At 41.6% G+C, this 24,003-nt stretch overlaps 1 protein-coding gene across 1 annotated transcript in view; it reads left to right on the forward strand.

The window, feature by feature from the left end:
- Positions 1 to 3,287: 3,287 nt before the first annotated feature.
- Positions 3,288 to 24,003, forward strand: part of PARVA (parvin alpha) — a 68,982-nt gene continuing 48,266 nt past the window's right edge. Inside the window, exons 1-2 of the mRNA XM_030484049.1 lie at positions 3,288 to 3,365; positions 3,596 to 3,805. Of these exons, the coding sequence (XP_030339909.1) occupies positions 3,670 to 3,805 (136 nt within the window). The 5' untranslated portion in view covers positions 3,288 to 3,365; positions 3,596 to 3,669. The remainder of the gene's footprint in view (positions 3,366 to 3,595; positions 3,806 to 24,003) is intronic.

Here is a 24,003-nt window from a genome sequence, read left to right on the forward strand (position 1 = left end):
GCTTGCTGGAATATATATTCATGTAGCAAATGGTGTATAAACTTGCAGGCACAAGTGAAAAACCCACTTTCTTTCCTTTGAAACTTTCCAAATAACATATTGCATACAGTCACAGAGATTAATTATCTTTTGTCTTTCAGCCACGCGAAGAGGAGCGGGCCTTCCTGGTGAAATTCAAAACCACTTTCCTGCGGGACAGGACTGGAGGTAGCTCATACTTCCCAGCCTCCTGGGGTGCCAAGCATTGGCCACAGCCTCACCTCAACTGAGGGAGCGGGTGCCTGGCATGTCTTGCTCATGGACACTTGCAGGAGCGCTAGGTCCTGCCAGAGCTCTTATCTCCAGGTATTTAGGGGCACTCTCAGGAAAATCCCAAGCAGGAAACATCTGCAAAGCAACCTCTATGGAAATGCTTTCTTTTCTGAGCAGGCTCTTTTAATGTGCTGTTAAGTATTACTCAGGGCGGGGCAAGCACATTAAGCAGTTAACCACACAGAACTGGCAGGTCAGTAGAAAGCTGACTGCAAGTACTTAGGAAAATAAAAAAGGTTTACTTGGTGTAGTTCTCTTCTTCCTGAAGTCAGTGAAGCGTGTTGCTGTATCAACCACAGCAATAGCAGTAGGTCGATAGAGAATTTTTGGAAATACAGATGCCGTTCTTTAAATGACCAAGTGGTCAAAAGGCTACAGCAGAGGTACACCTAGGAAAAAATGTTAGGAGAAAACTCGAAGGCAAATGAGTAATTTCTTGTGCAGCCTTAATCAGTTTGGCTTCTGCAGTGCACTTTCTTGCTAGCCTAGCTTGTGGTTAGTATACGTACCCTGCCTCTTCTGCCTAATTTGAACAGTTTGTGATCATTCTGAGTCCTGTATTAAAAGAAATAAAAACCAGGTGTGCATGGATAGATATGCACGTGAATAAGATGTGGATTTAGCCTTCTTTTTATAGCCTGGCAAAAGTGATCAAGATAGAATTAATTTGAGCTACTGGTTGGCTCATCTGTAAGAACAAGGCGCTGACAGGGAACACGGTGAGAGCTCTCATGGTCTGCTCCAGATTTCTATATGCCAGATGCAGTGGGGCCAGCCTGAACAGCAGCCTGCTGACTACTGTGTCCTGTGTGTGGGGTCACGGAGCATCATCAGGAAAGCGTTCAATTATAAAACATAAAGCGGAGCAAAAACATCCTGTATCTGCCATAACATAGAACTTGTGCATATCTATGAGCCCTTTTGTGTTGAATGCAATATTAATTTAAGGTCATATGTCTATATATGTTCCCAGATCAAAAGAAAAAGATGTAGCATATGTAGTTCTAAATTAAAGATATGGGGGGAAAAACATTGTAACTGTCCTTGAAAAGAAACATTGTAAGTGGAAAAACACTGCAATAATGAAGAACTGCAAAAAAAATCTGAAAAAAACCCAAACATTAAAAAAACCCCACCGGTAAACTAAAGTGTGTCTGGTGCTTTAGCACTATTACTTAAAACACACGGTATTTGCGTTTCCAGATCTGATAAAGTTGATTTTAAACACATTCATTTAAAAATTACTTTCTCCTTGTGATGTGAAACAGCATAGCTCATGAGGCTATTAAATAAGTTATATTGCATTTGTTATTTATTTACACATGCTGAGTTTAGTGAAATAGGAAAGAAAGATGCTGGGTCTTTTTGGCTGTTTTGTGTGAGCCTTGGCAAATGCATGTTGAATCCTGACTTTCCCCTACTGCACAACCCAGCACCCGTTACTGTTTGTGAGGTATCTATCTGGCTTGTTCTTTCTGTCTTAAACACAACCATAGTGGTACAAAGGCAAGCACACTTGTGCTTGCCAAAATGCTGTCTCTTCTGCTCCTTCCACAAAATTCTATATTGACATCTGTCTATTGTAATTTGGATCTAAATGGAGATTTAGTTGGGTGGTTGCTCTGTTTGTAAATGCCACAGATTCACACACATGCAAAAAAGGGCTTGATGTGTTTATTTCTCCTTCTTTTGAAATAATTTTTTATTATGTTCTTAAAAATTTTTCAAAATGGTTCATCTCTAATCCATACACTGTGTGACTAGCATTTCTATAAAAAGAGAATAATGTGTGAAATTTGGACTGTTCTGTAGACAAACAGCCCTGAAACACAATTGATGCTAGGAGCCAGAGCGCAAACCTAAGTAAAGGAGAGATTGTGCTAAAGGCTTGGGCTCATTCCTGCTTTTAACTGATGGCAGTATGGTCGAAGAGCATTTTCCTCCAGGGCATATACTAACTGCACGCAACAAATACGCATTGATGTCTACCCCTCATCAGCTAACCAACGTTACCAGCTTGTAAAAACACAACAATTATTAGCTGATTTAGAAATATCCTCATGGTAATTTCATTTCACTTATTATGCCTAATGGATAGCTAGATATTTGCATGAAGTGTGTGTGGCTTTTTGCCTGAATTGTTAATCGAGTGATTAAGTGGTAAGTGAAAGTAGTGTATCCAGATGACATTAATGCTGTTCCAGTCCTGCATGCCTCCTGCACCAGTCACCGCAAATTACCTATCTTAAACATACTTCTCTCCTAAGCTACTCATCTGCAAATCAAAGCAGCATTGGTATAGGCAATCTATCAGGTCTATCATATTAAGGCACCTTAATCCTACAGAAGAACCTTTACCACTGGCTTTTATACTGGTCTGACTACAACAGTTGGTTTCCTTTGTATAAGTTGACAATGCCCACCACCTCTGACCGCAGATGCAGCCGAAACCTACAGGTGTAAGAGCTTCTTTGGCTCAAGTCTGAAATGTATGCAGTAAGCTTGAACTTTTAACTTGCACACAATTATTTAGCGACACTTTATTACTTCATTAGTTATTTTCTGTTGGTGTTGACCGCAGGGTGTAGGAACATCTGCCTGCAGCTGCGACCCTTCATTCTTCCAGAGCCTTCACTTACAGATAGTTGTGGATGAACTGAGCTGTCTGAGCCCAGGTCCTGCCCGTCTATACCTGCGTGTAACTTTTGGTACCAGTGTTAACTAGCATTGCCGTGTGCGTGGTCACCTACATTGGTGTGTTTGACCAAACAGTCTGAGTTAGTGACTGGTTACAGGACAAGGCAGTGCAAAGGTGGATGGACCGTGGAATGAGGCACTGCCCTGAGCCTCAGTGTACAGTACAGCTGGCCCCCCAAAAGCTGCGGGTCTCTCAGCTGGGAGGGGAGAGTGGCCTTCATACAACCCTGGGGCTGCGGCCCCCCTCAGCGCCCGCCTCTCTGTGAGACACCTTTTCCTGAGCCTGAGGGACCAGACTCCGCGGGCAAGTGAAGCGAGGTCCCTCAGCCCATGGCTGAGCCGCCGGAGGGGGGCAGGTAGGGGCGGCCATTGGGCTGAGGAGGGGGCCGTTGGGCTGAGGGGAGCTGGGGCATTTGGACGGGCGGCGGGCTGAGGAGGGGGCCGGCGGAGGGAGCCGTGCTGAGGGGAGCAGGCCCTCCCCGCCGGCCGCCGGGAGGGCGGGCGGGAGGGAGGGAAGGAGCGGGAGAGCCGGGAGAGCGGAGCAGGAGCTGCCTCAAATGCTTGAAATAATTCCGCTTCCGTTCAGAGCCGGGAGCAGCCTCCCACGGCATCGGGGCCTCGGACCCGTCTCCTCCATCCCCGAGCGCCGGCTGGGCCATCATGGCAACCTCCCCTCAGAAGTCCCCTTCTTCCCCCAAGTCCCCCACCCCTAAATCTCCCCAGTCCAGAAAGAAAGATGACTCCTTCCTGGGCAAGCTCGGCGGCACGCTGGCGAGGAGGAAAAAAGCCAAAGAAGGTAAAAATTACAGGTTTGCACGTTTCCTGGGAGTTACCTTAAAATGGAGGGGGGGGGAAGGAGGAGACAGGGGGAGAGGAAAAGGCTCTGGGGAGCGGGAGGAAGGGGCTGACTGGGGAAGGACGTGCGGAGCGGGGTGGGCAGGCGAGCGGCGAGGGAGGAGCGCGCCGTGTCCCCGCGGCTTCGCCGGCTGCGGGCGGGGGCCGCGGCGCCTTTCCCCGGTGCCGCTCCGCGATGCCAGCCCGTCACGGCGGGGAAACGCGGGAGACACCCCGCCCGACCACCCGCCTTCCCTCGCCACAGCTGCCGCCGCTGCCGAGCCCCCCGCGCCGGGGCGGGCTGTGCGCTGCGGCCGAGGCGGGCCCGCCGCACCGCGGGCCGGGAGGCGGTGGGAAGCCGCGGGGCGGGTGAGCGGTGCCCCCCCGTGTGCGGTCAGTGCTGAGCTCGTACCTCCCGGTGCGGTCAGGGCAGGACGGGCTGGCGTGGCCGGGCGGGAGAAGGACGGTGTTTCCCCGCCGCGGGTGAAGCGCTCCGGCGGCCTGCGGCCCCTCAGGCCTGCGGGCCCCAGTGCCTCGCAGCGCCGCGGAGCTGGGGAGGGCCCGCGGCTCGTCCTCGGCCGCGCCTAGCAGCCCGTCAGGAGCACTTGTCTTCTGAATTGTGCAGAAACCCCGAATCTTGATGCTCAGATCCTCTTGTGTTGCTCTCGTAATGTGTTGCTTTACATTGGTGTACAGTATAGTCAGTACACACTGCTCTGAGAAACTAGTGTGATGCACACAACTGATGCAATGTTTATAACAGGAATCGGTCCTCAGAGGCTTGAAACAGAATTATTCTTGTACTAAGCAAAAAACTTTTGCCTCATGTCAATGGACCTTTGGAGAACACTTAAGTATGTACAACAGTGTGGTTCTTTGTCCATGCATGTGAATTAATATCCACCCCCTACTGAATTTGCCTATTTAGAATCCCATGAGGCAGAGAATTGGAATTTAACCTCACTCACCCATCATTTCCCAGCTGATGTTAATTTAAATATGATGAAAATAGAGCCAATGTAATAGTCGCTTCAAAATGTTCATTGCTTGCAAGTGCAAAGAAGGGATTTACGCTCAGCAGACTCTTGTTTTTGATATGTTTATACATGGGCAATGAAACCAGGCACAGTATTTCAGAGTAGCAGCAGTGCTGTGGACAAGGATGATATGACTTTGGCGAGTACAGCCCCTCATTCTGTAACTATCACGTCATCTTTCTGAGATGCATAGTCTTGCTTTTTAATTAACATACATGTTACACCATTATGGTCACATTATTTGGCTTTTTCTAGTCATTGCAGATGGCCCAGAAGTTGATGAAATAGTAAATGATGGCAAACTTTACTAGTTTCCCACTTTGTTACATTATTCCGTTAGGGTACTTATGAATATCAGCAGCATTGAACTGGCAACAGTGGTCTGTGGTGAGTCTATATTACAGGTATATTCAGAAACATTTAATTTTGCCTATTTGTATTTTTAGTATGCCCGGTGTTATTTTTAAACCAGGCTGTTTTCCTCAGTGACAGGGGTTGTGAAGTCACACATCTCCAGGAAACTGTTAGAGGCAGCAGTTACTTTTATCCAAAATTTTGTAATCTTTCAAAAAGCTGTATTCTGTGAAATCATATTTCTTCTTGTTACCTCCATATCTGTGTTAAATTTATTGACTACCACCTGCACCTGCCATTTCATTGTCTCATCATGTTGATAGTTACCCTTTTGAAATTTTGGAACAACATTAGTGTTGTTCTGGTCCTTTGTGTTTCCCAGTTTTCTAAAGTCTATTTAGAAATGTCAGCGGTTTGGTTTGGAGATTTTTTTCTTTTTTTTTTTTTTTTTTAACTTTGTGATGAGTTTGCTATTTGCTGATGGAAGAAAAAGTATTTTATTAAATTCACCTTAACATCCTTCTGCATGTGTTCGTCTCGTTTCTTTAGTGGAAGCACATAAAGAGGTGAGATTGATACTATCCTATCTTCCTTCTTGGTTTGTTTTTAGCAGATTCAGATGGCTACAAAGCTGGTACATCCGTATGGGGAAGCCTGTCCTCTTCATGCTTCCTTATCTTTCCTCCATTAGAAATAAATGTGGGTTTGCAAACTATTCATGACTCACCTTGTTTCTTGCAGGCTGTGACACACATGGGTTCCATCTTAAGTTGTGCAACCACAGTTTGTAGGGCTCCAGGTGTATTTAAAGTCTAGCAAGGAACTTCCTGTAGGAAGTCAGATTGCTTGTTCAGCTTGGCTTTGTCCTTTGATTTTCTTTTTTTTTTTTCCTGTTTTAATCAGCCTATCTAGTGACAGGTTTCCTATAGGGGCAGGCTTCTGTCATAGGAATATACATGGTTATTCAGCTGTTAACACACATAATGTATTATTAGGAAATGTTCAAGAATAAGTCATAGGCATTTGAAAAAAAAAAAGTTTTTTCTCCTGGCCATGTTTAGACTTTCAGCTTTTGTAAACTCGAATGAAGTAGTCTTAGATGGAACCTTTACTCTTTCTTAGCATTTTTTTTTTCTTTTTTTTTTTTTGATAGGAGATCAGGATCAATTCTCTAATCCAGTGTGTTATTCTGATATAGATATCTACTCCATTTCATTGTGAATGTTGATCTCTAACCATGTAAGATCTATAAATACAATGAACTGTTAGTAACTCTTTACAAATAATGTTGTGGATTTTTTCTGTATAGGTATTCATTTCCCCTTTTAGCTACTTGGTCTTGTGCTTTGTGATTTGAATATTCCAGTAGAGTAAATCCACATTCTGGATTTCATCTGTGTCAGCGTTTCTTTATGAGGCAGCAATTCTGGTTACTCCAATTTATCGTTATCTTTAAGGTATGGGCAGTAGAACAAGTATTCCTCTTTTAGATAAATGTAGACTATGCAGAAGATGCTTCTGTCATCCTAGTCTCCTGATGAACTGAGTTACAAACCTGGCTAGATTTTCTTCCACCCTCAGGGGCTGCCAGGGGGCTGCTGCACGCACACCTCAATGTTGTTCCTTTGCTGCATGCCCCTCTGTTTGTGTTAAGGCAGAGCATGCTCAGGGTGCACCCCTGGAATCAAAACCTCAGGAGCATACCCAGGTCTTACAGCTTAGCAATAGGTCAGGAAAGTCAGTGGGACTTGGTGCACTTATGTTAGATAAGGGGCAACTGGAAATTTTCTCTCAGTCGGTATAAGTTCTGCTGTTACATAGAGGACAGAAACTTACTGATTTACTTCAGTATTTTACTCCAAGGGGTAAGAATTGGCGTTTTTAAATAACGTAAAAAGTGTTTTCACTCTCAGAGGGAGTATACGAATTACATTTTAGTACTATCTGTCTTAAATATGTAGTTAACTGTTGTAGATGATAGGTGATTATATGTATATGGGTTTTGTATTTATGCCATCGACATGCATTTTGATCATTGTCAAATGATAGTTTTGTATGTTGCAACAATAGAGCCAGTGCCAAAATGGTCCACCAAATGAAAATCCATTAGGATCTGAAGTGACAGTATGGTGGAGAGTAATGCAAATTATTTATAAACAGAGAAAAGTCTGCGTAGTTTTAGATGTAGCAAAAGTAGCTTATAATACAATAAAAAATGGATTTTCTGTAATAACATTAATTTAAATGTATAACTATATATAAAACTATGTAGCAAGCCTTTCTTTATGAACTTTGAAGTTCTTGAAAATGGTAAGTATTCCGCCCATGTTAGAGATGAGAATAGCATAGACAAGTGAAATGAATTCACTGATATCACAGTACAAGTTGTTGACCAAAACAAAGTGAGTAACCCGAGATACTGTTACTCGAGATATCACACGTGATGTAAGCTGGGATTAGTCATACTTCAAGACATATGTTAATCTAGAAAATACATTGTCATTAAATATTAGAGAATATTTCATAAAATCTGAAATTTGGAGCTCAGATTTGCTTGTTGTCACTTGTCATGTAGGGTCTTAGCCTGGTTTTCTTTTACGGTATCTCATTGCCATTGGTGTAATTCAGGGATGAGAAAACTGTGCTTTAGTCTTTCTTGTGAGAGCATGAGCAGCTGCATCTTTAAAGAGTGTATAAATTCTGTTAAGGTAACAAAAATTACAAATTATTAAATACATTCAGAATTAATTATAGTTAGCTTTTTTTATCTAGTGAGAAAATGGTGAGATAATCCTGGAATATTTGATGAGCTGTTTACAACTGAACTGAATTATTTGTAGTTTATGGTAAGATTCCATCCCTTCCATTCCTGAAAAGCATTCAAAGACTGAGCCACCCCATTTATGCTACTGGAAGATTCCAGCCCTTATCTGGCGGGAGTTAATGGGCATGCTGATCTCATTGTATTAGCAAAAACCAATCACAAATTAAATTAAACTGTAAGCTCCATAAAGTAGTCTGCATTGTGTCTTAAACATATCTTTATACAAGTGCAAGGAGAGAACAGAACGACATCTTTTTTTAGATGTAGGGGGGTGTGTTGTGTTATCTGATGAATTTTTCATGGTGGGTTTAGTAAGGTCATGTGTGATTATCCTCCTTGAATTTTCCTGGCCTGGCAATTATAGACACAGAAATGTCACTCCTCCTAATAGCTTACCTTAGTGGGGAATCTTAAGAATTGGCCCCTGACAGGCTAATAAATCTGACACATGTGGGAAGAGAGAGCAAAGTTCAGAACTGCTTAAATTGCATAGGAGCAGATGGGAAGCAGCTTGGACCCATGAATTTGGTAGAGAACGATTGTACAGGCTCAGTCAGTTTTCCAGTTGATATGACATCAATTTCAGTAATTTGACTGCTCTTGTGCCTAGTTTATTTGGTGTTGATGGGCAGGAGGAGGAATGAATTTTCTTTTAGCTTCCGCTTAGGATATTTCTTCTTTTGTATATCTTGTTTTGATTTAATTTTGGTATGCGAGGTCACAGTAGGCTGTATTCTCTGTATGCCTAAGGGAAGAGTATGTTAACAGTGTAAAATATTATAGATTCTTCTACTTCTTGGTAATAACCTTACATTTCTCAATCTTTGCTTTGTTGCCATCACGCATTTCACAGAATAAGATGAAATTACTACAAATGAAAAATACAAATTAAGAATAAGTGTAGGGTGATGAGAGCTTTTCAGGTGTTTTAAGTAAAATTCTTGTCTTTCTGGAATCCATGACTAAAAGCTTTGCTCTGTGACTCACCAACTGAGAGAGCATGCCTTGGTCTGGCTAGGGGCGTTCTAATCAGAAAGAAATGTATTTCTTGGTATACAAGAAGTGTTCTGCTGAATTTTAATTGACATACTTGAATAATTTTCTTTGGACCTGGTTCTGTAATTTCGTGTTGAGGAATGCACTACTGGTGCAAAGGGCTATTTTTTCATGCCAGTAGGCTTTCTTGCTTGTCTGTTTCTCGCATGGGAGATTCTAGACTAGCTTAAATGCGTTGCAGGCTTTTTCTTTTCTACTGCTCTACTTGATGCTGTATTTAAAATGCAGAGGAAGCTGAAAGCAGAACTGATATATGTCTTTCCATTGTATTTGCTAATAAGTAGTGCAAACAATGAAAATGGGCCACTGAACGCTAATTTCGTACTGGTGCTTTGAAGAGAGTGTATAGTGTTTTCTGTGGAAAGGAGATGGCACAGGGAAGGCTTTATAGTCACTCTTATATCAGTACTTTGGAGTTTCAGTCTTTTTCTGCAGCGTATCTAGGCCTTCTTGTGCCATCAGAATTGCTGAACAGCTGGTTTTGATGGCTGACACAACGTGCTTTACCTCCAACCTCAGCGCATAGTGACTGAAATGTGCTTGCAATCTTTCCTCTGTATCCTGTATTGCATATTGCCATGTCCTGCCACAGGAGCATCATAGGCAGCTGCATAAGCTGATGCTGGACAAAACCTGTTAGTACCACCACTGAAGTAATTATTGCCTTGGAGCAAGTTCTGTTAAGTAGATAAAATACTTCTGTTAAGTGGAGGAAAGTGAAAAGAAAAAGAGGGGGAAGGCTCACAGGCTTCGTTTGTTGTAATTTCATTGCTGTGAGCTTTCTGAGCATATCTACAGTGTATGAAAGGAAAAGAAACTACCCAAGAGGAGAGCATTGTATTTTTGTTTCCTTCTTTGAATCCAAATTGTCAGGGGATATTGGGGGAGGCCTCTCTGCTCTGACCGTTGAAGGGATTGCTCAGTAGAAGGGCAGATAATTGCCTCTCAAACATTTCTATCAACATAGGCAGAACCCCTAACTGTTGCCTGTGTGTGATGGCAGTAGCCCTCCGGCTGCAGCTTTCAGGCATATATGTAAATCACAGCTCCAACATGCTTGAAGCTGTTTGTCATCTGTCAAGCCATGCCGCGCTGGGTTTATGCAAGTGGAAGAGTAACTACTGTAGCCTTTGATAGCTTTTGGGTCTTTCTCCCTGCCTCTGTCTTCTCTTTTGACAAGTGTTGCTCTCTGCAATAATCAGAAACTGATAAGCACTGTTAGTTGTTATCTCTGAGACACAGTCAAGGATGTATTGTTGTTTATATGTGGCTGAACAGAGGGTCAGTGCTAGGCACTGTACTATCACGAATAGTGCAAGGAGTCCCTGCATGCAATAACTGCAACATAGACCTCTTTATCTGTATATCTTGCATACTTTTCTGGCTTTTTTCCTCCTCTGATCTGCATTTTAACATTATTTCCAGCATTTCAGTTTTGGTAGGACTCATGATCTTGTTTGGAATTTTAGCCAGTGCATTTTTTCTAGGGTTTTAGTTTAAGGAGGTTTTTTCTTCTTTTTTTCTTTTCAGGTTATTGAGTCTATATCCAGAGATAGCCTATTGTGGTAGAGCTGAGCATATCAGTGCCTGCTTTATGTGAATGTCTCCTAGCATGTGTAAAACATACATGGAGGAGTTAGCTCATATAGGATTGTAAAACATAGGATACGTAAAATGCACTGGCAGTGTTGAGATGAGCACAAAACACAGCACTGCCAACCTCTTCTCTGCCAAAGAGGAGGCAAAAGTGCCTGTGGTGGTGTCTCACTGGAGACAGGAGGACCCATGCGCACTGTAGGGTATGTGTGTGAAGAGGGCACAGGGCCAGGTCCTCCTGCCTGTTCCCACAGGAGCACTCTAGTTGTTAAATACATCTGGTTGCTTTTGAACTAACTAAAGTGACAAAGAATTATTAGTTTCCCTCTATGCATATTAAGTTCTGAAACCTTTTGCGATACAATGTTTTGGATGCCAGAAATATTTTTTAAAGGGGGATGGGGCTAAAAGTGGGTCTGGGTGGATTCTAGATGGAAAAACGAAACAGCTGCAGCGGCCCACATGTGCATGAATCATGTAGGCCATCAGAGACATTTCAGATTCAGAAATCATGAAATACCCGTAATGAAATCCATGGCTATTAGAAAGCTTATACCAAGGGAAAAAATTCAGTTGGTTTGCCTTTCCCTGTTTGTATTGTTAAGAATGCATTTCTGCCAGGGGCCGGATCCTGAGCTTTGAGCTGTGGTTCTGACCCAGTATAGCCATTAATTCTGTTGTTCTCTGACTACCTGCGTGTGGGCATAGAGCCACTAAACACTGTTTTTGCATTTGACTTCCAAAAGCAGCCTTAAATTACGTGGGCAAGTCAGCTGCTACAGAAGTATGCCTTTTATTTCCTGTGTTTTTCGCATTTGAGCAGTTTCTTCATTGTCTGAGCCGATAGGTTTCGTATAGGATAAAACTGAACTTGCATGGAATGGGCCAAAGAAAGGGGGATGGTGAAGAGGAGCAGAGCAAGGGTCTGGCTGCAGAAAGCGGCTGCTCTCTGAGGTGCTGCTGGGCTGGGGGGGACTGGGCTGGAGGGCAGGGGCAAGGAGGATTATTGCCCCTAAGGCAGTGTTCATCCTTTCCTCTCTTCAGCAGCAGCTGCTCCTCTCTCCTTGTGCTGCCTTGGTCACAGTGGTCACTGCTGAGCTCTTTAGGGTCCTGTGAGCAGACATGGATGAAGGTGCTTGGTGGTTTGGCAGTGCTTGTTGCTACAGCAGCTGTTCCCCATCTGTGGGGAAGGGGTGGTGGCCACAAGCTGCCAGTTGGATTGTGCTGTCACAGAGACGTGACAAGGTTGGGTTCCAGAGTTACTGAATAGTTATGGTTGGAAGGGACCTCTGGAGATCATCTAACGTTTCAGTTGTCTAATGGTTCAGGATCTCAGCTGAGGCAAGGTGGACTGGTCTGGCCCACCAAGCTTGTACCTTTGGCCAGGCATGATGGTACCATGGAAAGAACTAAAAAAACAGCTAGAGACCAGCTCAAAGTGATGTACCTTTATTTCAGTGTTGGGGTTTTTTTGCATCCCCAGGTTTAAATATGCTATCCCTGATATCAGACTCATAAAAACATGCACCCAGTTTTCAATGTGAAGGTGAATATAACAAAGTGAAGCTGTAGAAGAGAGTAAATATGAAGTTCTCATTTTCATCCTTAGTAAAGTGAGCATGCTGTCAAGAAAGAGGATCTGTGATTTTAGAACTCTAACATTTCCATTAGCATTTAAGTAATCTGCCCTGAAGGCAGGAGAAGACCAAGAGTTCGAGACTCTGACCAAGAGAGAAGTTCTCACTGGGTTTGATTACTGCTTGTGGGATTCTACATCTTCTGAAACCCCATAGATTAAAGGCAGCTTCCTGTAAATACAGGTCTGTGCTTTTGTGCATCTCCTTTGGACAGAATCTCTGGATATATCCTACTTTTTATTTTCTCTCTTTAATGCCTTCTGCAACTACTAAACCATGACCTCCCTGCAGACCAAATATTTTAACCTGGGCTCTTTGCCTTTCTACAGAGATTAAGGTAAGGGCAGTCCAGTTCTTCTGTTACTTCACTGCATCTGAGATCAAGTGCTTCCTTTTAATTTAGTCCACAGAGTTCTGCAGTCTTTTTTAGCAGAATGCTGATGTTGCTGAAGGTGAAATCAGCAGTCGTAGGGCACAGTTCTACATGAAGTGAAACTGCAGAAAAGCAGTGGTTGAGGTATACCTAAAATATTCGTGCCTTTCCATCTGCTGCTTCTGTCCTCTTTCTTTTCCTCCCCACACCAGTTCCTATTAAAATATACTTGTATCCCTAATGATAGGCTATTCTCTTAGCTAAACTGGCAGCCAAAACCAAAAAGAGATGACTCTTGAAAGGACAGTTAACACTGGATTAGGTGCAGTCAGTGCTGTGCTGGAAGCAGCGTGATGCCGTTTTGCGTGAGAGGATGAGCTGGAAGGCAGGATATTTTGCAGTGCTTCACGTTTTCACTTGCAGCTCTTCCAAATGCAGGGCTGGGGTGGGGCTGAAGGCTCAGCTTGCCCTCTGTGTGTTCCTTGTGCCTTCTCCAGTTGTAGTAGCTGTGCTTTTTTGAGTGTGTAGTTGTACTCCGAGCCTTGCTCTTTGTATGTGTCATCATACATTTTCTGTTTGGTGTGCTAGTACTTGTAATAGATAACATTACTTGGTTTGGATACCCTTGTCCCTCTTGGGATTGGGTGTGTACATGTGTGTTGAGTGTACCAGTGAGTTAATTCACACTGGTGACCAGACTAAAACACAAACAAAAGATGTCTTGGACCAAAAGCAAAATCAGATCAGCAGCATTATGTGAATCCTTTGTCTACCATGCAAGTACCCCTTGACAACCTGTGATAGACCAGAGAAATCCAAGGGCCAGAAAAAAAAGAAAACCAGGGATGTGACTGGTCAAGAGTGAGTTGTGTTGTCAGAGCTGTATTAGGAAGATTAGCCACCATCTGTTCACCCAAATCCTGCACCTGGCTCTAGAATGTGCCACTGTTCAACCAAGTGATGACCTTACTCAAAATATAAAGAATTGCAGGATTAAGTAACAAGGCTCTACAGTTTCCCAAGTGTTCTGCTTTCCTTCTAGTTTTGTAGTAGTCCCTGTGAAATAATTGCACGTGGTGCTATGAAACGTTCTTGTCATATATGTGGATTTAATGCAGAATTAAAGGGAGCATATTGGTCATGAGTTAGCAATACTGCTCTGCTCTTAGTCGTTGCACTTCTCTTCCTGACTTCTTGGTGTTTGTGTGTTACACACCACATAGTATAGCACAGTTGACAATATTTTACTCATCTTGTTTTTGCAAATAAAACCACCTGGAATATTTATTTCTGTGAATCATTCTTGGTAGCTGTAGTCATGGTTAAGTCCATGTTAACAGTCCAGAGTTAAGCCAGAAAGGACTTAACTCTGATTTCTGCTTAGCATAGAGCTGCTTCTGTTCTTTTCTCTTCCTGTGGAGTGATTGAGTAGTCTATGGCACTGATCCATTGGTGGGTGAGATTAACCATTATTCATAGTGAAACCTATGAAATTCCACTTGGAAAAAGGGACTTTAGTCAGGGTGGTAGGAGAGGGGGTGCAACAATTGTCACTGACCACTGCTCCCCTTCAAAAGCTCTGAGCAGAGACTGCAAGGCATGGTAGATTGAGGAGCAGCTGTTCCTCTCTAGACTGGTTGAGATTTCCCAGACATAAAAATACAATCTCACACTGCAAAAGCTTTGAAAGCATCAAAAATCCTAAATGCAGCCTACACCTTTCAATTTCCTGAATGTTTCTTTAATATAGGGTTCATATTTTTTTAATGGAACGTGTGGTCACAAGAAGAAAATTCATCACCCTGGCTTTGGTATTTGTACTGCGGTCTTGAATCTCTTTTTGCCTGCCTTCACATGCAGAAGTGCTGTAATTATTAGAGTTGGCCTTCTGTGCACTGCTGCAGCCACCAAAGCCAAGCAATCAATTCAGATGAAGGTGACTAGAAACAGACTGGAGAAAGGGAGTGGCAAAATAATTTTTTTTCATGCTTTTTTCCTATATTATCCTTTGGAGATACCTGGCTTTTCTACTAGCCAAGTTTCTTTGGTCATTTTCATATAGTGCTTTTCTGTGTTAACGTTTACTAAAACTAGACAAAGCTCCATATTACAGGTGACGTTTGATAAGCAACATCGCCCTTTTCAGATAGTGTGCAGGTAATGACGGCTGGTTTCCTTTATGTTACGACTTAATACTCCAGTTTCTCATGTACTGCAAAGGAAAAATATAAGTTGCTTCTCCTGACCTGGCCATGGGCTTTCTGGCCCTGGCTTCTAAGAGCTACACGTTACTGTCATGCTGTTCTGCCAGTGGTACCTGCACTTCTTTAGCTCATGATTGATTGTTTCCCTGGAATTACAGACAGTCAAAGACTTGGGTGTTAGACAGTTACAGGGCTATGGTGGTGGTCACCTTTGTGGCTCAGCAAACAAGCGGGCGTCATGCTTTGCAAACAGGTAGGCAGGGGTACAGGCAGCCTGGAGAGCACGTGTGCAGCAAGGGTGGATGTTAAGGTCAGAATTTCCCAGACAAGAATGTCTAAATTGCTGTGCCCTACTTATCCAACTGTGAGCTGGATTAATGAAAGGGAGAGTTTTGACAGAGAAGTACTTTGGGTACATTTAGTGGGAGAAGAGATGTTTTCCTTTGTATCTGTACAGGTGGTCCCTTTGAAGCAAGCCAAAATAACCTTCTTCACCTGGGTAACGGCCTGAATAGGTTGGCAGGATGTGAATCCATTTTCAACATGTGTGAAGAAAAGCTGTAACAGTTTGCCAGTGTACAGCCTTTCATTTCTTTTTTCTTAAGTTTCTTCTTTAGCCATCGAGTTAGGCTGAGGCCTGATAATTTTTTTTCCTTTAACCGTAGGCAATTCTAAAGCAGCAAACTATTAATAGTGAAATATTGGCTTAGAAGAACACTAATGCACAGGGGATTCTAGAGCAAATGAGGCAATGCTGTCAATGGTTCAGATTGTTCTTAATTACAATAATGGCATTATAGGAGCTGCAGTTGCTGTCGGGCACAAAAGAAGATAATGATAATGTCAGAGTGCTCAGAGTAAATGCAGTATAATGTATTGCAGTACTGGATTCAAAAGATGATATGCCTAACTTGTCGTCAGAGTGCATGAAGAAGAAGAATGGTAAAAGGCCAGAACAGGTTTTGTTGTAACTAAGTAGCTCAGGGGTTTGGGTTTTGTGGGTTATTTTTTGTGGCCTATGCTTTCAGGCTTTAGAAGAAATGTCAGGTCTTGTGTGTTTAAATGGTGTGTATTAATTTTACTGGAAGGTGTGATCACATCTGTCCTCCCCACTTGGAATAAAGAAAATCGCCCTTGCTTTGAGAAGGAAAGGAAATATGTATTGTACTATCATACTCTCAACCTATTTGATATTGATCCTGTTAGAATAAAAGAACATGAATATGGTAGATTTGGCATAGATTTGCCCCAGTAGCCTCTGGAAATACATCCAGATCTATTTGGTGCATGTGATCCCTATTTTATAACGAGACACACAAAAAAATTCAGCTCTGAGTTTTGGGAATGTTTCAAAGCTGGATTTAAATTTTATGGCTAGAGGCCAAATCTGAACTGTAGCATTTGTAAACATTTTTAAGGCTGTATGCTGTACTCTCAAATTCATTACTGCAGAGGAAGAGATTTTACTGTTTTACTACAAAATAAAACATGCAGTGAAGTAGCTCATGGTTTCGAATTCTTGTCACTGCTTTGTTATAATTCTCAATTATAGGTAAGAACAGATAATAAACTGGAAAATAATGGTGGTGTTCCTCATTGTACCACGAGCGTTCAAAGTGACTTAGTGCCTTGCATACTTCCTAAAAACTCACTGCAGTGGTGCATTAGATTGGAAAAAAAATAATCGGCATCCAGTTGATTTGCATCTTTATTATTTTGTTCATGTTTAACTGGCTCGAAACAGTTACTCACAAATGAAGCAATTTATAGAGAATCCAAATAAATACGTTTTAGGAGGTGTCACACGCACCAGAATGGCAATATGTAAATACAAATTTTTCTAAACAGACAGGAGGGTGCAGGTACTCTAAAGGGCACAAGGTGGCTCCAGTTGACGAGGAAAGCTGGCGTGAGCCGAGTAAGTGCCAGGAATTGGTTCACAGGAATCAGCTAGAAGTGTGTCAGAATGGAGCTCAGTCTTTCACTGTACTGCAAGCCTGATATTTTGAATATCAGCTGAATCTTAGTGGGTCTTTGGAAGACGGCTGTGTCTAGTCTTAGAGTAGGGCTAGTAAATTTAGGTCGCATTTTGTGTCTCATATTTCATTCGTGAGGGAGTTATCCCAGTGGATTTTATGAGATGTTCTGAGCTAGGTTGCTTGTGTCCAAGTAAAAGGTGCAGAACAGCATTGCCAGGGTGAGCTGTGAAGAAAACAGAGTCGGTGTGTACAGTAAGAGCAGAAATGGAAAGTAAGCCAGGCAGAGGATAAAATGGAGATTCAGAGGTTCATGAGAAAATTTTAACGACCTGCTTGATAAAAACCTTAATGAGCAAAGGAGGGAACAAAATAAGTTGACGAGAAAATCCCATATTATAACTAAACTTAATAAAAAATAATTTGTCTGTTCTTGGTCTTGGACTCTGTAACAACATCATTTTTGTTTTCACAGTCTCTTAGAAATGAATTACTTGTCCGTTTCTATTTCCAGCATAATGATAGTTGCTAATAGTCAGCCATTGCACAGAACATCTTCATCTGAGTGTTTCTAAGCACCTGAGAATTTTGAGTGAGCACAGAAGAGGAGAAATGTTTGTTTTATCCATACCATCTACCTGGGGCAACTGAGGCAGAGAAAGGCGAATTGAGCCAATTTACTCATATGATCTTCTGCAGGGTAAGAAGTGGAAATTAGCAGTGGTCTCCTAATTTCAGCAGTTAGTCTTACTCCATCAGACAGCAGTTTGTGCCAGTCACAGTTTTTGTTGTTTGGGGTTTTTTTTAAACTCTCTGTTGCATGTGTTGATATGGTTTGGATTTTCACATGAAACTGAACTTTTAACTTTCTTGGTTTTGTTTGGGTTTTTTAAAAAATCTGGTTTTTTTTGTTTGTGTGAAATAGGCAGAAGTTTTCTGGGATTTGCATTTTTTAATTTGCTTTTCATACTGTTGCAGCAGGCATTAGATTAATATGTGAAGAAATAGCGTTTCTTAATGTTATCTTTGTCTCTAAGGAGGATTTGGTTAAGAGGTTTTAAGCTGTTCTATTTAATAAGAATTTTTCTCAAAGTAATGTCAGGTGTTAAAACAAATCTGTAAATCTAACTTTGCCACATTATTTATTTTAAGTCTTGAAGCTTATAGTTTTCCTCTTTAACATTTAATGTTAAATACAGCAAAACAGGTTAGGTACAAGATCTATGTAGAGTTAATATTAAAAATAGAATAGTGCAAAGCACCATTTTGACTTAGATTATCTGTATTTTCAGTTTTACAAATGAATTTTATCAAAAGTTAACTGTGGGCATGATTACAATTAGTAACTCCCCATATTAGGTCTAATCCCTTTGTTCTTCATTCAGACAGGACGCCCGTTAAGGTCAAAGAAAGTTTTGACTGAATAAGGAATACAACAACTGGTTCTAGTTTTAGTACATATAGGGCCAGATTGTGGGTCACGGCCAGCTTAAAAGTGTACAGCTCCAGTGATTCCAGATCTTGTGCATAATAGGCAGATCCTTCACACTGTTACGACGATACTTTATTAACATGTCAAATACAGAAGAGAAAAACCCGACGATTTTATGGCAGTTCAGATTCTTATTAGCATGTCTTAATGTTTTATGTTTCTGAGCTGAAATTATGCAAATATGTCTTCAAAAACATTTCCTTGTTTTTATGAGAGAGTGAAGAAAATAGAAGTAATCAAAAACTGGAATTAAATACTCAAATAGTTTGGCCAATTAATAAATCTGCAGTTGCAGAATAGAAGGTCTGTGGGCTGGAGCTGGCTCTTAACTTAATGTTAACTTACATTTAATTAGCCAGACCAGATGGAAGCTGGCTAAGCTTCGCATGAAGGCTTGTGGGAAAAAGACATAATCTTCCATTTTGTCAAAGGAACTAATACCACAGATTAAAGGTCGGTGTTCTTTTCAGAATTTAAAGAGTGGATGCATAGGGGCTGACAGCAAGAAACAGCAAGGGCACTAACAAATTAGCTTAACCCCTAGATGACTAGTAAACCAGCTCTGCTTCATTTGATTCCCCAGTTAAACCATTGGTCTTCAGTTTCAGTTATAAATCCCAGAGAGATAAAAATGCCTGTAAATTTTATTCTTATGTCAGGCAGGTAGAGTTGTATGTAGGCAGTTAGTATGGATAGAGACATGAAGCTCTGGGAAAGGTTTTCTTGCTCAATTGAGCAAAAATTCATGCTGTTCAGATGCTAAGCACTTGGAATCAGTCTGACAAACCACTTAATTCCATGCTTAACAATAAGCATGCAAGTAGACAAGTCAAGTAGACAAGTCAAGAAACCATTCATGTGCTCAAAGAGGTGCATACATGGACCAAGTCAGAGTGTGCAGAGCTTAAGGACTAAATCAGGCACATACTATGTTAAGGCTTGAAAATGCAGTAGAAAAAGTGAGAACTGGATCTGCCAGGCTGAACCTTAAGCCTAACAGCAAGAAATTGCACATTTTTAAAAATGGGAAAATTAGAGCATGTTTAAAAAAAAAAAAGAAAGAAAGAAAGGGGTTAGGTTTGTGCTAATTGTTTGAGCATTTAACCAGTCTTTGGGGATACTTCCAAGTGGATTCAGCAAGAGAGCAGAGAGGTTTTTCTGAAGTGGAAAATAGTAACTTCCATACCAAGAAAATAAGGCAAACTTACATTGCCATGAAACATCAAATGCCACACTGCTTGTGCAGAAAGTAAGGTAGCCCTGTGCAGTAGGTAGTAATTATTACAACTTTGGTCTGACATCTTTGCATATTTTATTTACAGTGGAAATACTTCGTGCAGAGTAGCTTGGGAAAGAAAGCTGGGAAATAAGCACCTGGTTTTGAATCAGGTTCATATCTGTGTTCATATCCAGCAATAGAGAATTAGATACCTGGTGGACTTTACCAGCTGAGATGCAGGTCTCTGTAGGGCTGGTAGGTGTCTTTTGGACTCCCAAATATATGTTTGGTCCAGGTGCCTAAATAGCTATTTAAGTTCCCACAATGTCTGCTTCGCTGTTACAGTATTTTTAAACACTTGAAAACAAACCTTTCAAAACATTCTGGAGCTTGCTTCTATTTATTTTGTAAAACTTTTTTGCTACCAGTTCGTTGCATCTAAGCTTTCCCATGGTGGCCAAAAATCCACTACTTTTTGACGGTTGTATCACTTAAGTAAAATTACTTGAATGAGATTGGGTCAGTTCTTACAAAGAATCAAGTATCTTGCAAATCTCAGTTAGTAATCTGTGCTTGCCGATGGTCCCAGGAGAGAGGGCTTGGGAACTGAATGAACATGAAAACTGCAACCTGTTTATGATTGCCTTGTGTGGATCGAGAGTCGGTATGCTGCGATGAGGAAATCTGTGCTGCTGTTTGGCATTTTTAGAGTGTGGTTAAACAGAAGGCATCAGCCCCACACCTTGCAAGGTGCACAAATTAAAGAAATTAATCTTAGGGGGAAACTATCCTGCTGTATCAGCTGAACTGGAGCACATACAGATTTGAAATCCTACCAAATACTTTGAAAGCTGTATTCACATGTATGTGTGTCGATGCTTTTGTTTCTTTTCTCATTTTTTAAGAAATTATATACTGGGGATGAAAGAAGAATATTTTTACTGGTCACCATTCGCTAGACCACTTTTATCTACAGTTACCAAATGGTGGCATTGGAGATGCCACAGTTATTTCCCATTTTGAGTTACTAACATATTTCAGATACCACTTGGTGACAAAATACGTGAAGGGAACAGTAAATTTAAAAACAATTGTAGTTGCAAGTGATGGAATTAGCATTTACTTATCACGTGGCTCACTTCAGCCATTGTAAACCCAGAGAAGTACAGGAGTAGGTAATGCAGTTTGGGGAGAAGTGTAAGTAGTATGAATATGGTTTTACTTCCCTTGTCAGACAAAACTTAACACTCTGCATCTAAACCAGCTTCTGTTCTGTGATAAATACCCACTGCCTCATATGGAGAGTATAGTACAGCCCAGTGGGATTTGTCCCAACAAGTACATTTGAAGAGAGCATTTAGGAACAAAGTCATTCATCTACCTTTGATAAGTGTGTCAGACATTTTGAGGTAGGGATCACATTCAGTTTTTTAGGGGCATGAGTACAAATTCTGCTTTCATTAAACTCTGTTACAAAAAACACTGTTGAAATCGGAGGAGTTTGGGAGCTGCCCTTTTTATGGAAGTACTGTGCAGTATGAAACTTGCCAAAAACTAATGGATCGTTTGCAGGAAATTAGAAGTTAAAGTACATGAGTCAGTCTACTTCAAGGCTGAACAGTTTCCACTGAACTTGAGTAATGAATGCCAAGACCTAGAGACAGTACAATCAGCTGCAGCAGTTTTCTTCAGTTATTTCATGCAGGCACTGTAAAGGATTCTATGTTCAGCAGAGTTCTCCTTGTCTTTTAGTTCATCAGGCTTTAAAAGGGTTAGCACACATTGTTGTTACTGTCATTAAAACCTTTGCAGAAGCGGCAGCAATGCAAGGATTTTTATTTCTGCTTCAAAGCAGTTACTACAGAGTATGGGCTAGAATGTGCAGTTTCAGGGATTTCATCTGCAGAAAACAACCACCTGCTTTTGTATTGTCAATCTCCAGAAATGGAGAGCATTGTTACTTTATTCACAATTGATAAATGTTAGTTTCACACTTTCTTCTCCAAGATACAAAAAATCCTGGTGTGTACAAGGATTTTAATACGTTTATTGAAATATGCCTAAGAGATAAGAGGAAAGACAAAATAATAGTTTTGGCTTGTACCACATCCTATGCCTAGAGCATATTTGTGCAACACTGCTTTTTACCAGGGTACTAAGTGAGTCTAACTCTTTGTGGGAAAATTCAAGAGAAGAATGAGGTGTTCCTGTATATGCACGTGGCTCAGACTTCCTTAATGCAAGTTGTTTGCCTGATGTCTGTGTGTGTAAAGAGTGATTCAGGGCATGCATGGCCTGGTAGATTCTTTGCTCAATTCTGTGCTCTTGCAGCGGGAGTCATGTTCCCCGGTTTTTATGAATAGTTGAACCCTCTGAGCATTTCTGAGTTGGAGAATCACTGTGTGTAGCAGAGCCTTGTGACTTTGGGTTCGTACAGGCAGTGTGATGGGCAGGGGATGATGTGTCTCTATCCATTCACAGTTGCTTGTGACAGTGTCACTGCTGAGCTGCAAAGATTGTTGTGAGCCTGAAGTGATAATGGCTGAGGTTGGAAAGGACCTCTGGAGGTCATCTGGTCCAGCACTCCTGCCCAAGAAAGGCCAACTGGAGACAGCTTGACCAGGTGGCTTTTAAATATCTCCAAGGATTGGGACTGTACAGCCTCTCTGTGTTTTAGTTTGTGTTCATTATCTCTGGTCCCATCACTGGGCACCACTGAAAAGAGTCTTGCTCTGCCTTTTTTACAGCCTCCCTTCAGATATTTGTGCACATTGATGAGATCCCCCTGAGCCTTCTCTTCTCTAGGTTAAACAGTCCCAGCTCTCTCGGCCTTTCCTCATGAGACATGCTTCAGGCTATTAATCATCTCTGTGGCCCTTCACTGGTCTCCATATGTCCCTTGCACAGGAGTGCCCAGAACTGTGCACAGTACTGCAGGTGTGTGAAAGTGCATATGCAAAGCTCTCCCCAGTGCCCCCACTGCTTTTCCACTGTGCACAGCATCCATGCAGCTCTTCAGGTGTGGCTTGGCCAAGAGTATGGACATGAGGTTTTAAGAAAATTTGAGTATGTTGCCATATGAAATTCATATAAAGTTCGTCAAATGTTTCTTGTGAGATTTAGTCTGAGTAAGCTTAACGTTATTGGAAGGAGCAATTAACCACTTTTTCAAATAGAGAGTAGTCCTGGATCAGGAGGAAAGAATTTTTGGAAATTTTTATTTCCAAGAAATATTTTCTCTTTTCTTTTTTTCCCCTTCTTCTTCCTTTTTTCTTCAGTTAGATGGAAACATGACTGATGTTTTCAAAGCCAACTAGAGAATTTTGCTGCGCTTACTCAATATAATATTCTGTTGCCAAGTCTACTGTTTGGCTCTGAAAATCCCACGCTGAATATGCCCACCTAGAGCACTCCTCTTAAATAATGGCTACAGAATGAGCTGTGTTAATTTACATGCATGGACCTCGGTGTGATTTCTGTTCCCTTTGCCCCAAAACGGTAAGTTATTGCCTCTGAGTGTGTCATTGGAGAAGACCATCTAAAGTCTCCAGAGAAACCTTACAGTTTCAGGTCTTGAAAGAAAAGCTGAATTACACTATTTGGTATAATTATCTGACTCTTTTCTAATGTTTATAATCTAAATAGGAATGTTAGATTTAAATTTCTTTTTTTAGTTTAATATTTCACTTGTTAAGCATTTTTTATAAATAGCAACTATCTCTTATATCTGCTAGTTAACATTAAAAAAGACAAACGAAGGCCTGATCAGCTTAGCACTTACTGGCCAGAGATGTACAGATATAGACCAGTATGGAACACATATGACGGCTTTTCAGAATGCTCTGCCAGCCTCCAACAATTTGTCATTGGCAACTTTTTCTGTGTACGTTTACTAAACCTGTCTCCAAATATTTCCTTGGGTGAGTTTTCCCATTTGGCCTCTGACCATGTGAAGTTTTTGGTACCTTCAGTGTGTAATTTAAGAAGTTTCTAAACTTTACCGTAAGCTTTCTGAAGACCCATTCCTTAATGTTGGTTGTATTTTCTGGAATATAGGGGTTTGAGTGCGCATTCCCTCTTCACCACCTCTGCTGAATGCTCATGTTGTCCTGAGCTTGCATAATTTCATGTGCACAGCAGGATTTTAGAAAGTTCCAGCATTAATGCTGTAGTGTCATCAGTTTCACAAGCTGTCTGAAGGATAGGGTCCCACTGATCATACCCCCTGGGATGTCGCCTCCCTTGAGCCAATTCAAGGGTTTGTATGGCTGTGGAATGAATGGGATTGGGAATTGACATAGGTTAATACCAACCTTTTTTGTTGACTGGTTGCTTAATTTTAATCTGAAGCTCTTTCCTGATGTAATTTATCATAAATCCGTGTGAATACCT

The sequence above is a fragment of the Strigops habroptila genome, chromosome 4, assembly GCF_004027225.2.
Source record: "Strigops habroptila isolate Jane chromosome 4, bStrHab1.2.pri, whole genome shotgun sequence".
In the NCBI taxonomy this organism is placed as follows: Eukaryota; Metazoa; Chordata; class Aves; order Psittaciformes; family Psittacidae; genus Strigops; species Strigops habroptila.